Source organism: Anomalospiza imberbis, chromosome 11 (genome assembly GCF_031753505.1).
Source record: "Anomalospiza imberbis isolate Cuckoo-Finch-1a 21T00152 chromosome 11, ASM3175350v1, whole genome shotgun sequence".
Lineage (NCBI taxonomy): Eukaryota > Metazoa > Chordata > Aves > Passeriformes > Viduidae > Anomalospiza > Anomalospiza imberbis.
The window spans coordinates 23,048,897-23,064,729 of NC_089691.1; the positions used below are offsets into that span (position 1 = coordinate 23,048,897).

The 15,833-nt window shown below is 36.7% G+C and overlaps 1 protein-coding gene and 1 long non-coding RNA gene across 14 annotated transcripts in view; one reads left to right on the forward strand and one right to left on the reverse strand.

Moving 5' to 3' along the window:
• Positions 1-13,721, forward strand: part of LOC137480923 (uncharacterized) — a 32,407-nt gene extending 18,686 nt beyond the window's left edge. Inside the window, exons 2-5 of one of the 3 annotated variants that reach the window (XR_011003173.1) lie at positions 5,706-5,792; positions 6,555-6,715; positions 7,528-7,673; positions 10,182-10,292. This is a non-coding gene — a long non-coding RNA (uncharacterized lncRNA). Of the gene's footprint in view, positions 1-5,523; positions 5,793-6,554; positions 6,716-7,527; positions 7,674-10,181; positions 10,293-13,696 lie in introns of those variants that run through there. The other 2 variants (XR_011003172.1, XR_011003171.1) reach the window with 2 other exon arrangements.
• Positions 1-15,833, reverse strand: part of NR2C2 (nuclear receptor subfamily 2 group C member 2) — a 37,801-nt gene that overhangs the window by 17,594 nt on the left and 4,374 nt on the right. For 8 of the 11 annotated variants that reach the window (XM_068202405.1, XM_068202399.1, XM_068202400.1 and 5 more), the window contains 7 exons: positions 8,912-9,022; positions 7,873-8,073; positions 6,565-6,667; positions 5,346-5,525; positions 3,420-3,567; positions 1,693-1,786; positions 1,104-1,237 (listed from right to left, as the gene is read on the reverse strand). In XM_068202405.1, the coding sequence (XP_068058506.1) occupies positions 1,104-1,237; positions 1,693-1,786; positions 3,420-3,567; positions 5,346-5,525; positions 6,565-6,667; positions 7,873-8,073; positions 8,912-8,983 (932 nt within the window). In that variant the 5' untranslated portion in view covers positions 8,984-9,022. Of the gene's footprint in view, positions 1-1,103; positions 1,238-1,692; positions 1,787-3,419; positions 3,568-5,345; positions 5,526-6,564; positions 6,668-7,561; positions 7,624-7,872; positions 8,074-8,911; positions 9,023-15,353; positions 15,454-15,833 lie in introns of those variants that run through there. The other 3 variants (XM_068202403.1, XM_068202404.1, XM_068202407.1) reach the window with 2 other exon arrangements.

Here is a 15,833-nt window from a genome sequence, read left to right on the forward strand (position 1 = left end):
TTACAAGGTCTTTTAAAACGAAACTATCCAATTAAGAAAGGACACCTAAATTATTTTCCCTTTTAACCCAATAACTGATCCCCCGAAGCCTGCAATGCAAACCTTTCTGTCCAATCACAAAACATCACTCAAATCCATGAAGAAGAAGGAAGAAGGTAAAGAAGAACAACCTGTCTCCACCCTACAACCTCCATCTTACTTCATATTTATTTCTATATTCTAAAATCCCAAACTCTTAAGTTTTCCACCCTGTGATATTACACACTTCTAACCAACTACACACCCATAATCCCAGTGCTATTAATCAATTTTAAAACCCTGTTCCATGACCTCAGGTCAAATGCAGTGTTCTCTTGTGGGTCTGTGCCTTTAAGCACAGAAAGTTTCAAATTCTCAGCATCCAGGATTCCAACAGTTAAGCTCCTCCTAAAAATCTTATTTTTGGGAAACAGTGGACAGTTCTGAGTCCAAGTATTTTATCTTATTAACCTATACTGCTAAATTCAACCAACCTGCCTCCCCCCCACAAAAAACACAACCAAAAACATGCAACAAAAATATCCCAGCCTTGCAAATCTCAAGCTGTGCTGGAAATTGTAATATTCCATGCTCCTTTTTCATATGTTTTTCATTAAGAAAGACTTCAAACTCTTTCTAAATCTACATTACCAGGAGATTTTATGGCAGCACAATCTCAAAAATAAATCTGCAGTAATGCAGACTGCCAAAGAGCAGGGCTTGGGGCACAAGCATTGCAAAGGAGAAGCTTACATAAAACACACCTGTGAAATAAAATGGCACTAAAATGTTGCTATTCTCAGAGTCTTTCAAGGTCACAAACTAGTCATTTATTATTTTTCTGAGAACCAAATGTGGTCTAGCTTTAGAACACTATATTTGTAACACTGGACACAGTTCTTCACAAGAGGGCAAGAGCCAAAACTGATTTCTAAAGAACTGTTTCAAACGGTTTCAAAGTAGGGGCAATCTAGCAATCTATACTATGCCTGATGTAACAGTGCCAAATTCCTTTAATGAATGAGTGCAGGGATACACCACATAGAACACAAATTACTAAATAAGGTGTAAATATAAATGCATACCTTGTAATCTCACTTGCAGATTGCTCTTCTTGTTGAACTTCAGAAGTATCTCCATTATTTAGTGACTCACTGAGATTAGCAAGAGATGTTACAACATTTGCTAGTGTTCCTAAGGCACCCTGGCTTGTTTCAGCCTAAAAAGGAAACACTGTATTAGTAAATCAAAATTGTAGTTAATGTATCATATATAATTTCTCCCCCATTTTCAATCTTTTTGTTCTTTTTCCCCATGCACCTTTTCCTTCTTCCTGAATCCCAAGAAGAACAAGGGCTCTCAATTGTCTTTAAATTCTATTCTAATTATCAATCCTAGTCCCAGATGAGACATCATATTGAGAACTACCTGTGGCTGACCTTTTGCAGAAACCACAATCCTATTGATCAAGTTATTGATCAATCCTATTGATCAACCACTGCCAAAAGAAACCACAATCCTATTGATCAAGTTATTGCATCCATTCATACAGTTCTTCACACTTATCACAACCTTACCTTCTCAAGAGCAACAACTATTTGAGACTATGTGCCATAAATAAAGTAATCTGAACAAATTAATAGATAGCTCAGAACTGAAGTGAGCCAGTAATACCTTGGAATCAGCAGCTAGGAGGACTGTACCATCATCCCTGATCAAAGGCTGCTGAATATTCACAAGCATTCCCGGATCAAGAAGACCGGCTGACCTGTTCAAAAGTGTAAGGCATCTGATGGTCAATAGTATTTTCCATTAATCAGAAGAATGTGTAACAACTTATGAGACCATAAAAGGAATTACCAGTTTTTAAATAAACAATTTAGTGAAGCTTACAATTTATTTAACAGGACTTAAGTATTTCTGAAACAGTTACCAAAAAGTAGCTGGAAAGACAGAAAGACTGAAAGATCTTATAATTTCCACTGCAAAACAATGGCAACTTCCCAAATGCATATCTTCTCATTTGCTTTTTGTTCTGGGTTAGTCTGCTTTAAGGAAAGCTTTTGTCATCTCATGCTCTCAGAAGTCACCTAGTAGCTCTAGTAGACTTTGAAGGAAGGCATAACTCTGCATTCCAAGCAAGACATTGGCCAGCACTGAATAAAAGTCATAAACATTTTTTTACATTCCAAAACATAGTCAGAAACAGTCCTGTAATCAAAGCCTGCATAAAATCTCTGCTGCCTTTACTTTTGCTGCTTTATGAACAAATAGCCTTCCCCTCTCCTGTATCTAATTTAGGGAGACAGTGGAAAGTCTTTGCAGTTAGCAAGAAGTTTACTTGCTACTTATGTGATGCTCCAAGTGTCCATAACACAATACCAATGTACACAACACAGGTGCAAGGCTGCAGGACATTACAGTACAAGGGATCTGACACTATCATTGTGAACAAGCAGAGGCAGCAAATTATCGTGCATTATGCAAATCTGAATCCTACATAAATAACAGAGTGGTTCTTCATGACTATAGTAGTGTTTATAGGTCTGTAATGCATCTGTAGCTCAAGGAAATTTTTAAGAAGCAAATGTCTCTGTGAGTACTTCTTTCAAACAAGAACACTGAAAAACAATTCTCCAAGAAACTTGCAGCCCAAACTTCCTAACTGCAGTGTCATTTGTTCAACAAGGAATATGTATATGAAAAATTAAACACACACTTCCCCCATATGAAAACTGAATAATAAAATCCAATTTTTACGTAGTTCTCAGCCATTCATAAATTACAGCTATAAAAATGTCATATTTAACCTAGACTTTTTTTATTCTATTCAGAAAAAAAAAAAGAAATCTTGCCTTTGTTTGTAATGATGTGCATTTTCCCACCCATTGCCTAAGGAGATATCTGAGAGTGCAGGAACCACCTTGGAGTATCTTCCATAAACTAAAAAGAAGCTGCTGTTTTGCTGTTGTTGAAACCAGTCTTCTTGGGATTTGAATCAGCAGTCACTGAGTCTCCCTAACTAGTGTCTTTAGGAGAAGGAAGCCTCAGTCTGCCATTTGCAGATCTGATTTCAGAGAAGTGCTAACTCAAATGTATCACAGCATTAGCCTACATGCTTTCTGCTTGGATATCATTCACTTGCTCTGCATTGCTCTGACCAGCTCTCTGGCTGGACAAGAGCCCGCTCTGAACTGAAAACCACATACCTGTATGCAGACATAAAAACTTTCATGAGAAGCAGAACCTACATTGGCCTTGGTAATGGAAACAGATGATGTGTGCATTAGAGTTCTTTTCTGTTCCCTCTGAGAGCAGAGGGGACAAGGAATATAAGGTGTGACTGCAAAGTAATATGCACAAATAACATGAAAGAAGATGCGTGGAACTGAAGTACTCACCGTGTCCCATCTTTATCTGCCACAAATGTTGGAGTTGCTATTAGAGGGCTTCGAAGATCTTTTCTTATATAGATTTTTTCAGTAGAAGCTGCACAGTTGGTTGGTTTTTCACGTTGCACATCAAAAGGCTTTCTTTCACTTTGAACCGCTACATAAAGATAGAAACATACAGATTTGAAAGGAAATAATTAAAATGAAAAATACAAAAAGTAAGTAAAATTCCTGCAGTTATGACAGCGTACCAACTCAGTTCAAAACTGGAAATTTAATACCAAGACTGACGAAATGCAGGCTTCTATGTCACTGTATCTGTGAGTATGTGTATTTTTATATATACTTTTAGCTAAGAAAGTCACAGATTGATCTTTTGCTTCAAGTTTTGCTGATCGGGAATAAAATATTGTTCTTTTTTTTTTGGCATTTGTTAAGACGGAAGATTCTACAGATTGTGTTTTCAATTTGTTTACTTTTTTTTTTTTTTACAGGCACAGCTATATCTAAATGTTAGGCACATTCCTATTCTGGATGACACAAATGCAAACCCAGAAGGAACCCTGAAAAAGTCAAGAGAGGCAAGTTACCTGAGAGATGTAGGTTAATTCCTTGAGAGGATACTACATGCATGACATACACTTCACTCAGAGCCATTAATTCCTCCCAGTTAGGGAAGAGAGTTCCAAAACTAACCCTTTCATAATCTACATTTATATTTGAGAATTGAAACTAAGTTCAGTCACTGAAATGCTGAGCAAGTGTAGCAAATTTTTAAATTAAAAATAGCAAGAAGTAGTTACTTTGTAGCTTTTAAAGAAAGTGAAAAGTGCATCTTTATAATATTAAAATACTATTATTAAACATATTACAGAAAGTTATCCTCATAATCAGCAAGAGTTACTTAGTTCCTGATTTTATTTTTGGTATTGTTGTTACTATTACCAAAATTCAGGGTCTTCATTTGGTTTGATATGCCAAATTTGATATTTGGCATATCAAATTTATTGGCTTGGTGAATACATATAAATTAATCAGAGGCCCGACCCAAAGCCAGTGAAGTCAACAAATATATATACCCTAATCATATTGGAATAAGAAAGGTTTACTTCCTGGAACTGCAACAGTTTCTCTTGTACAAATGTCTCATCTTATATTCAGCACATTGTGTGCAAAGCAGCAGAATCATCACAACAGGTCTGGAGTTTCAGAGTGCAAATACAACAATTATGTTCCTATTTACAGCTTAATATTCTGCCTCCCTTGAGCTCAGTGGCTGGAACTTACCCTGCTTAGATCAGATCATAAAACAACCTTGTAATTGTTTCACATAGTGCTAAATTGAAGAACAGGTGATATAAACTGAAAACAAAAATATATTGAAACAAGTGTTTCGCTGCTAGCACTGGAAATGTATGAAGTACTACATGCAAACATGAAAGCATATTTTAAAACATATGGCAGTTTATACAATGCCTCATGAAACACTGCTCATAAATTACCAAATTAACATAAAAATTTAAAAAGAGGGGGGAAAAAAAGACTAACTATTTTCTATTACTGGCTGAAAAAGCTGCAAAAATAAACTGGAAGGAAAGCAGATTCTCAAAACAGAATATTAGACTCAGATTCATGTCAATCCATGTCAAAATATTTTCTATTATAAACATACACTGTGTTTGGACACGCATTTTAAATGAGGCTGTAACTGGGCTCCTCAAAGACAACAGTACTTGGAGACATGGTCTCCGAAACAAACCACTACTGCACCTCAGACATAAAATGGTGATGAAAGAAAGGTGCACTAGATGCTGCCAAAACGTTCTGTTTCCTTCAAGCAACATATACCGAAACAGAGAGAACACACTAACAAGTGGTAGTCCACATAATTGTTATTTGGTAGGCACAATATCACATTGAGTACTTAACACTCACATTCCATTTTCATGCCCATCTCTAGACATTTCTTAAGCCTACAAAACTGGCATCGATTCCGATGGTGTTTATTGATGATACAGTCCTGGTTGCTACGACAACTGTAGGTCAAATTCTTCCTTACACTCCTTTTAAAGAAACCTTTGCATCCCTCACAACTGACAGCACCATAGTGACGACCTAGGAAACATATATATTATCAGCTGGAAATTACTTATATTTTAGCATAAAAATATTCATTTTAATCAAGTAAAACACTGTAAGTCATCCTTTAAATTTGTTTTGGATTTGTGCCAGCATTTTGGACCATGAAAACATTACTACAGTCTCACAAGATATTTCTGGTTTACCTATTGTCAGGGGTTTTGGTGAGAGAGTGGAGAGAAGAGAGGAAGGCTCAGGCTATTTCTGAACATGTGGTTGATGAAGGTGTAGTTCCCACTCTGTGTAAGTACAGATACAATTCTATCTGCTGTTACAGACTATAGGATACATTTAGAGACTATATCAGCTAAGAGCTCAAGTAATTTCAGAAAACAAGTAATTTTACACCAAAATTTAAAATGCAATCTTAATTTAAATTTTCTGTCCATATTAATTCTGGTATTGTTTTAATTTCATAAACACTTGAAGAAGTAAAAGAAAGTGAGAAAAAGAGACAGAAGGGTGTCTTCTCTCCAGGATGAAAGCACAGAACTAATATAAAAATTTACTAATATAAAAATTTTATCTTAAGACTCCTTGTTACTGCATGGATCAGAAGCACTGAGGGTTCACATAATCTCTGCTTGCCTTGTTTTGTGATAGTAGAAGAACAAAATCTACCAGGAAGTGTTAAGTTTGTTAGAGAGCACTAAGAAGCATTTTCTTGGAGTAGTTAGACATTTTAGGTGACACATTTATTTGATGGTTGAGCATCACTGTGGGGAACTTGACTACATGCTTCAAGCAGTCTTTTTCAATTACCAGGAGCAATTTAATCATTATTTTATATTTAAGCCAATTTATCATATGCTCAAGGAGCAAACCTAATATTCTTCCAAGCAGAGTTTAGCTATGTTTTGTGTATGGATACAGAGTATATTTTTCCAGTTAAAAACACAATTGCTTTTGCCATGAGCACAACTAAAATCAGTTAAAGCACATGTAAAATAATCTCTTCATCCCTGTCATCTTTTCAAGCAAGTTTTCTTCAATACCACTTTGTAGGCTTCCTTACCTGATGCTTTATCACCACAGACTACACAATATTCTACTACCTGGGGCCGCTGAACATCAGTTTTTCCAAGCAGACGTTCCACTGAAGCAGAGTCTGTCACTATCTAAAGCAAAATTCCAGAATAAAAAGATGTAATTAGCCAGATATAAAGGTAGGGAGTCTTGCCTATAGAACAAGATTGGTGTATCAGCTAAGAAGAGAGGACTGAACTTATGAAAATGTATGGCATGTGGAATGAAATTAAGTAATGTAAAATGCAATTTAATGAGAGTTCTTACTGACAATAGTGAGACTTTTGAAACAGTCATATCAAAACAAATTAGAAACAAAACTGCTAGCTTTGTTTATTACAAATGTTTCCTCACTTGTGCAATCAACAGTATTTTTCCCTTCTTGCAAATACTCTCAAGCAACTGCTATATTTTAGCCAAAGACAGCTGGCTCTTAGATGCTGTTCCCATCTATCTCTTCTCTAGCTATTGGGGATGTATAGTTCAGAGGGGATAGCCTGGAGTTCAGATCTACCATAGAAACTGTTTAGCTTCCAAAGGCCTTGGATTCCAAAACTTCTGTTCTGAACATTCTATTTAACCAAGAAAAGTTTAAAAACCCAACCCCTCTATAATGTCAGATATCCTATTTAGCATGGAAAAATGAATTTTAGAAGACTTTTAATAACATTTTAAAAATATTTATGTAAAAGTTACTCTTCTTCCTGTAAAATATTCTCTATTGTAACAGTAACAAGAGACACCAGGCACTTTCTCATTTGTTTTATTCTTTTTTTTAAGACTGCTAGGAAAAAATCTGAAATTTCATGAGACGTAGATTATTGTTGCATCATTGGCTTTGCAAAGCCAATGTATATTATGCTCAAGACCCACATAAATAATAACATAACAGAGCTTTATTGCAATGTCTTGATACTGAATATAAAGTACGAATTCATGTAGATTTGCTCAGGTGAGTTGTATCTCTGTATATCAGTCAATCTTAGACTGAGAAATCCTGGCACTTCCCACAAGCACTATCTTAAAGATTCCCTTATGTCTTTGGAACCTGAACGAGAACACACAACAAGGGATGATAAGTGTAATGGAATACATGAGGTAAGTGAAGACTGAAGGATTTATGATTTGAAAATTAAGCCTAAAATTAATATATCTGATCCATGTCATGAGAAAACTACTGCAAATGGTCTTAAAGCAATTTAGACTTAATTTAGACAAAACAACAACAACAACAACAACAACAACAACAAAACCCACAACAAAATTCCATGGTTTATCTAAATATTACTGTACTTACCTGAATTCTGCCTGGCACAATGTTGTCTGTGGTGGTAAAGATAAGTTGCTTCGCATTAGATGTCTCAGGTGCTGCCAAGATCACCTTTCCTGCACCACTTCCATCTGGACTAGCTAAAATGAACTGTTGCTTTGGAGACACAGCTGAATCCACTGCTGTCACTATTTGAATTTTCTGTCCTGTTTGCTGATCTGTCACAATCTGTAAAACATTGAAGAAATTAGTGACCACAGTAAATTTTATGTTTTAAAACCTTTCAAATCCATCTCAGAATTATATCAGTGAAAAATTACAAAGAAGCTCTCTCAAATTTTTCTTTATAAATGGCACTAAGGAGATGTTCCCCAGTTAACATTTACCAATGCACTTTTTACCTGCATATTTTATGTAAGATGTTACTCCCTAAAGTTATCAACAGAAGATGGAATTGGGCAGCCTTATTGTTTCACATGCTGATTGTCAAGATTCTCTTATGATGGAAGGTTTCTATTTCCGATACAGTTGTCTGGTAGCATGATCTCTACTTTGCGTGGTAGAGTAACCGTATCAATATGCACTAGTATTTCATTAACATTTAGTAAGTCCTATATAATTTGCCGTTGAATACATTCTGATACATTGATGACATCTTTTTATTGTCTACCAGTAACAAAGTCCCACTGTGCAGCATTCCCGAAGGCCAACTTTGTGTTAAATAGATTAATCTCCTACTGGCTCCTAAATAAGTGGGAAGAAGAATGCCCTTGGAGACAATCTCAGATTTCTATATCTCACCCTTTGTTGTGGCCAGGGCTCAGGAGATTTGTTTGTGTAGGCAAGGTTTAACCTGTGTTAATACTCCTCACTGGCTAACTATTATATACAGCCATCTAGTCAGCACCAATACTGAGGGAAAAAGAATTTTAGTTTTCACTAAAAATTACCTGATCTCACAAGAATTAAAGGAAGTATTCCATAGTCTTTAGCATGCTTTTGTATAAAGTAGGAGGAGAAGAAAAAAAGAAAATATATGATAGTTGGTTAATTAATGGATTTTTACCTGAATGCGTTGTGGTGAAGCTACAGAGGAGTCTGTGGAAATTATCTGGATACGCTGGGAAGGGCTGGTCATCACTGGAGATTCAGATAGCGAAGTCTGAACACTCGGCACCTGTAAATAACATAAAGAATTTTAATTCAGTGTTAAGGTATTGAACACTTTTAAATGTACCTATATTTATAAAAGATCAGATAGCCCTATAGTTTAGAATCTAAATTTACTGGAAAGGTTACGGTCATTTAACCAACTTGGATTGGCTTTCAATGAATTATCAGAGTATTTTCTTTTTCTGGAAATGGAGTGAACCTGACAAAACCAAACCACCGCTACCACCACCACTCTGCTCAAATGAATCACTGGGTAAGTACTGTATGATCCTTTAGCTTACTGAAATGCAGAGATACTTTTTTTTAAACTTTTGGTTATACACTTGTCTCATTTTTTCTTCTGTAAGTAAAATGTTAAGTCATTCCCCTTTTAATAATTTCAAAGTACTTTTGAATGACAGATTACTTTCACACTGTTTCTGAATGCTGTTGTTTCTTGTCCTATTCCCTTTCTTTCTAGACTACCAAACTATAATGCAAATTTAGTTCTGAATACTTAGCCTGAGAAACACCCCTTGCAAAGCTGTTTTCAGAGCAAAAATGTTAAATGTTGAATTAAACATGGATGATAACCTTTAGACTGGATATTGGGAAGAATTTCTGCCCTGGGAGGGTGGGTGAGGCCCTGGCACAGGGTGCCCAGAGAAGCTGTGGCTGCCCCTGGATCCCTGGAAGTGTCCAAGGCTGGACTGGATAGGGCTTGGGGCACCCTGGGATAGAGGAAGGTGTCCCTGCCTGTGGCAGGGAGTTGGACTAGACAATCTCGAAGGTCTCATTCAACCCAAACTATTCTATGAACCTGTTATCTGGAGTAACGTGTCCAAAACCAGGATGGTCACAAGTTGTTTTTATCAAGTCCTCTTCTAAACAATCTTGGAATTGTATCAAAATTTGCACAGCTGGACAACAGGGCAGTTTCAGCTTTAGCTTGCTTTGAAAAATCTTTGTTTAATATTCAGAAAAGTTAATTTATGACATAAACAGTCTGGATAGCAAGGAACATGGACTACAGTCTCTTTGGGGAAGCAGAGGTATTAAAATACACAAGACTTAATAAAACCATACTATTTACTCCCCTATTGCCTGTACCATAAGTAGTTCCACATACTGTAAAAGTGTAATCTAAATTAAACATACAATCTCCAATTATCTTTAATAAACAGGTCACAAAAGTTGCACGCTAAATGAGGAAAACAGACAGGAGAGATGTAGAAATAAGAGGCGTCCTCTAATTATTGGATGATTCAAAGTTTTCAGCTGCGGAAAACAAGATACCTTGGAGAGGAAAAAGATTCCCAAAAATCCAGACTCTTAGAGGACATATTTAATTGATGATCTTCTTGTCTTCCATGCCAAATTATTAACAAAGCTATGGGCCCTTTAAAATATCTAAATTAAAGCAAGAAGGTCTTTTAAAACTATTTTACAGTTGTTCAGTTGTAGAATCCTTAGCCTTTCATTGATGCATCTTCAAACCTTACACCACAATGTACTGCAGGCAGCTTAGAAAAAAATAATAGTCTATTCTTCTATATTGTTCAAGGAGAAAGACAGACAGACATAAGGTACCTGTGTGGAAATTCTTTAAACATTTTGGAACCAAACAGCCACATTGTTTTCTGGGTTTGCAAAGTATGTTTAACCTGAACCTTATGTGGTACAATTTGAGGCCATTTCCTTTCGTCCCCCACCTGACTCCACCCTCCAGTCAGGGAACTGTAGAGATTGAAAAGGTCCTGCCTAAGCCTTCTTTTCTCCAGGCCTAACAGACCCAGCTCCTTCAGTCACTCCTCAGTGACTGACTCTCCAGCTCCTTTGCTCTTTTCTGGACACGGTTCAGCACCTCAATGTCCTTCTTGCACTGGAGGGCCCAAAACTGACCCCAAGATTTGAGGTGTGGCATCACCAGTGGCCAGTACTGAGTGACAGTCACTACCCTGTTCCTGCTAGCCATGCTGTTCTTGATCCAAGCCAGGATGCCATTGGCCTTCTTGTGTGACCTGGGCACACCCAGCTCACATTCAGCCACTGTCGACCAGCACCTGTAGGTCCTTTCCTTTCCAGCCACCCTGCCCAAAGCCTGGGCCACTGTGTGGGGTTGTGGTGACCCAACAGCAGGACCCATGGCCTTGTTGAACCTGACATTGTTGGCTTTGGCCTCAATCCCCTCATCCAGGTCATCCAAAACTGAGCCCTGGGGAACCCCACTAGTGACTGAATAGTGGCTGTGGCACCACTCCCCACCACTCTCTGGCCCCAGTCACCCAGCCAGTTCCTAACCCCATGAAGATGCACCTGTCCAAGTCACGGGCCGCAGCCTCTCTGAGGCAGTGCTGGGAGAGAGCATCAAAGGCTTTGCTGAAATACAGGTAGGCACATCCACAGCCTTTACTTCATCCACGAGGTGGGCCATCTCAACATAAAACAAGATTAGGTTGGTCAGGCAGGACCTGCCTTTCCTAAACCCACACTAGCTAGGCCTGATTCCCTGGTCCTGTGTGTGCGCCATGTGATCTCACTCGCGAAAATTAATTTTAAATTAACAAAATTGAAAGGAAAATCCATTCAATTTCCTGTAGAGCATCTTTAGCTTTAAAAATTCATTCCACAACAAAACATTTTATGAGGCTGCAGTGAAAGCTGACAAATGGATGAAAACAGAAAATATTTTTATGATTTTCAAAAGTTAAATTTGTTAAAGTTATGGTACATGAAGTTTTGAGAAGGTGACCATGTACTTGACAGGTTTTACAACAATAAACTTATTAACAACAATAAACAACAAAATCCAGTGGACTTCCCCTACAAAAGCTTCTGCAGCAAATGAATAACTTATTTGTCTAAGTAGCATTGGTATTTTCTTCTAATTTCAAGGACTCCATAGCACAGAAATATGCTCGCTATTAAAATTAAGCACTTGACAGAAAATACAAACATATATTGTATATCTCTCTAAAAATATTTTCTATACGTAATTACCTAAGGGAGTGTATTTACAGCAGGGGTACACCATAAATGTTAGGTCAACTAACTGTGATCTAGCGTAGAAGAAAGTATTATTTGTATCTAGAATATAATTGCCTGGGCTCTCAAACCAGTAAGTACCACTAGCAATAATTTCATATGCTGAAGTTTATAGAAACTAATAATGATTTGCCTTAAGTGACATAGAAAATCTGCACAAAGCTCAAGAAATACAAAAATACACTTAAACACATATGCATCTACCTCTTTCATCATTAAACTAAAAGCAAGTATTTGGCAATTAGGTGCATTTTGAAGGCTGGCAAAATTAAACTTGGTTTCTTCTGTTTAAATTATTATAATTTTTCCCCTTTTAAACATAAATATATTTAATTGCATATTTACCTATCTTTTCTACTTTTTCAGTTTCCAAATTTTAGATGAAATCATATTAAAATTCCAGTAGATGGGTGTATATATATACAATATATATGCATATATAAAATCAGTAGTTCAAAGCTAAGTTTCTCCAAGCATTTATTTTATGACATTAGAAATAAATAAGGTTTCTTCATAGGCATATAGTCATGTTTGTACAGTAATTTACTTATTTGCCCGTCATGTACATATGCATCTATGTGTGTTTGTATGAGCATATATACATATCTAATAAATATTCGTCCTGACTAACCAAATTTTCAGTATTTTCTGTAGCTTATTTCTCCCTACCACACTGATTATAAAAGCAGTATTTGAGAAATAAATTGAAGGAATAATCCCTTGGCCACATAGAGAGAAATTTTTAACGCCTCTAATATTTTCTAACTTAAGCAGAAAAACATTTTCTATATTCACTCCAGTAAAAGCCAAAGTAATTGTATTGCCTGAATACATTATGTGTAAATCAATTTCAGAGACAAAAATTTATATGCTCTTTCCTATATTAATTAAAGCAAGTTTTACACCTGCAACTCAAATCAGAAAGACTTATTCTTCCATATTTTTCCTAATGAGTATCTTTAGCTATTAAATTAATAATAGGCTTTTACAAAAAATGTATATCCAAATATATTTCTTTCACAGGCTAAAGACACATCTAAAAAAAGTTTCAATTATTCTCCTTGGAATTAGCTCTCCTGACCACTCCCAAGTAGACCTTTGTAGGATGGCAGAAAGAAGTCGAATTCACCACTAGAAGAACTCTGGTTTAACCGCCCTAATAAGATGCCAGTGTAAGATCTTGGATAGCACATAAAAAGGCAACAATCACAGAAGAAACTGCTATTGGCACATCTGCATGCTAAGGAAAAAAAAAATCTCAGATCACCTCTTATGCAACACCCCACAATTCTGTTACACCAGCAGCTATGCCGCATCTGGCAACAGTCTTCAGTTCAAATGCTGCCAAACTGCCTAAACCAGATATGATTTTACTCCCATTTGCACTTTCTGTGAGATACCTCTCAGGCTCATGGTATGCCTAGGTCTTTTACCATTAACAGGAACTTGAGAAAAGCTGTAACTGAACCAAAAATTGTTTGAAAAGATTTTGCATCAAAACTCCACTTTGAAAAATCATCAGAAATGAGCAAGTGGCCAATGCTAGCAATAAAATATTAAATATAAAGGGTCTTATGTCACACTTCATTAATTCTTAAAACAAAGTAAAAACTTGTTCCATCAGAACAACAGTATTTCCACTTTCCTTTTCCAGCACACTGTCTTCATCTGTACCAAAATGTGAACTGCAGAACTACTTATGATGTAACATGTTAGAGATGTCTGAAGAGGGTCAAAAAAATATGTGACAAAGATATCCAGTATTTTTTCAGCTCTATGGGAAAACATGCTTTCCAAAAGGCTCCAGACTTTGATAGTTTCCTATCAGGACACTGAGGGAACTGAAAGCAACTGAAAATTCTCCAGCAATGCAGCTGTCATAAACAAGATCCAGGAAGCACAGGGCTCAACAGTCACCTCATGTGACTCTCTCCCTGTAGCCTCTGACAGGAAAAAGGATGCACCGGGAATAGTTTGTGGCTGCCAGAGAGCTGGCCAAGGACAGTTTTAGCAACCACTGAAAAAAATTATTCCTGGTTACACCAGAGCTGCAGCTGGAAAGATGAAATAGACCTTATTTCCACCACCACCACGCATTCCCTCCCCTTCCTCTCCCCCACCCCGCCCATGACAGCTCTGTTGAAAAATTTTTTCAACTTTGCATTAAAATCACAGGTACTGCACAGGGAATGCACCTCCACTTTAAAAACATTTTTCTTAAACAGTATTTAAGTCAGATCTAAGCTGGTGCTGGGACTGCACCTAGGCCACTTGCATATTGCACAGTGACAGTACTAAATAAATACTTGAGAAAAGCAGCATTACTTATTTTTGCATTAAAGCATAAGTATTTTTCCTGCTTTTCAAAAGCTGCTCAGGATGAGAAGAAACTGCTGAAATTCCCTCTGAATCCCCTAGCTGCTCTCTGTTCTTCAGTTTCATGAACTGTAAGTAATGGCAACTTCAAACACTAAAAATGGAACTCTCATCCAATCTGTTCAGAAACGCACAACTGGAAAAAAAGTTCAACAAGCAACACTATATAAAGCAGAAGCAAGCAAAAGCAGTGAAACCATTTGAAACCATTACAAGAACAATTTTTAAGAGTCTTAAAAATAGAATAAGTACAAAAATACATGCAACACTGGAGCACACTCAGCAACTTCTGTGAAACATTCCGTTTCATGAAAAAGCTGATGAACTATTGCTCAAGAAAGAGAAACAATATAGCCTACTTGCATGACAGTCTGATTTGGTGCGTGGCATCGCTGTTCTCAATAAACTCACACACTACATAGGTGGCAGTTATGTTGAAAAAGTGATGCCAATAGAGGTAAGGCTGCTAATATTTGCATTAGGTTATCCGGTTGCAACTTGTCTCTCACAGTTCATAACCTGAAATTCAATGCATCGTCAATGACCCCTTTCCTCCATTTAATTTTCATCAATAAAAAATATGATATTCCAAAAGTCTCTCATTTACTAAAGCCAGTGCCAAGTTTGATTCTACATTTTCTCTAAGATATGGAGAGTACAAATACAGAATTTTAGCATATTTAAAGAAAACTAGTTATGTATTTACCTGTATTAAAAACTGTCTGACAGAAAACACAAATAGCAGGCAGCCAGCCATTCATACAGAAATGATTCAATATTAACATGGTCATAGTATTAATGAATTCCTAACGAGATAATGCTGCTTACAACTGGTTTTCCATGAACAAAGTTTTCATGGTGTTACGCAGTGGACAGGCATGTCATTTAAGCAGCAGCTGAATACTATAAAGAGATGAAGCCCTCTATTTACCCACCGGCCAGGAAGAAATCACAGAGCTTCATGCACTCTTGAGATGGAGCGATCTCTCCAGTGGCATGATACAACCATCACACTATGTTACCACGGTGCATTTCCTGCACGAGGAATTACAGATGTCATATATTTTATGTGCTTTAGATGTTATTATAGCACCCAACCTATACCAAAATAGTATAACGTTTGTCAGTATTTCCATTACAGGTTTCTCTTTCCAAGTATATTTGGAAGTGTTTTAAAAAATGCAGCTTGCCAAATTTATACCTGGTACAGAAGACTAGAATGAAAAATCTCTTGTCGGTTTTCACTGTGAAACTTAGGAAGTTTTTGGAAACTATTCCATAGATGTTAATTCCAGGACATTCACTAGGCCATTTTCCATGCTAAAAAGAATGAAATTTCTTTTTTAAAAATGTACTTCTAAGTGGGGAATCTCAAATCCACTTCTAAAAACAGAAGTAAACTTATATTTTCTTCT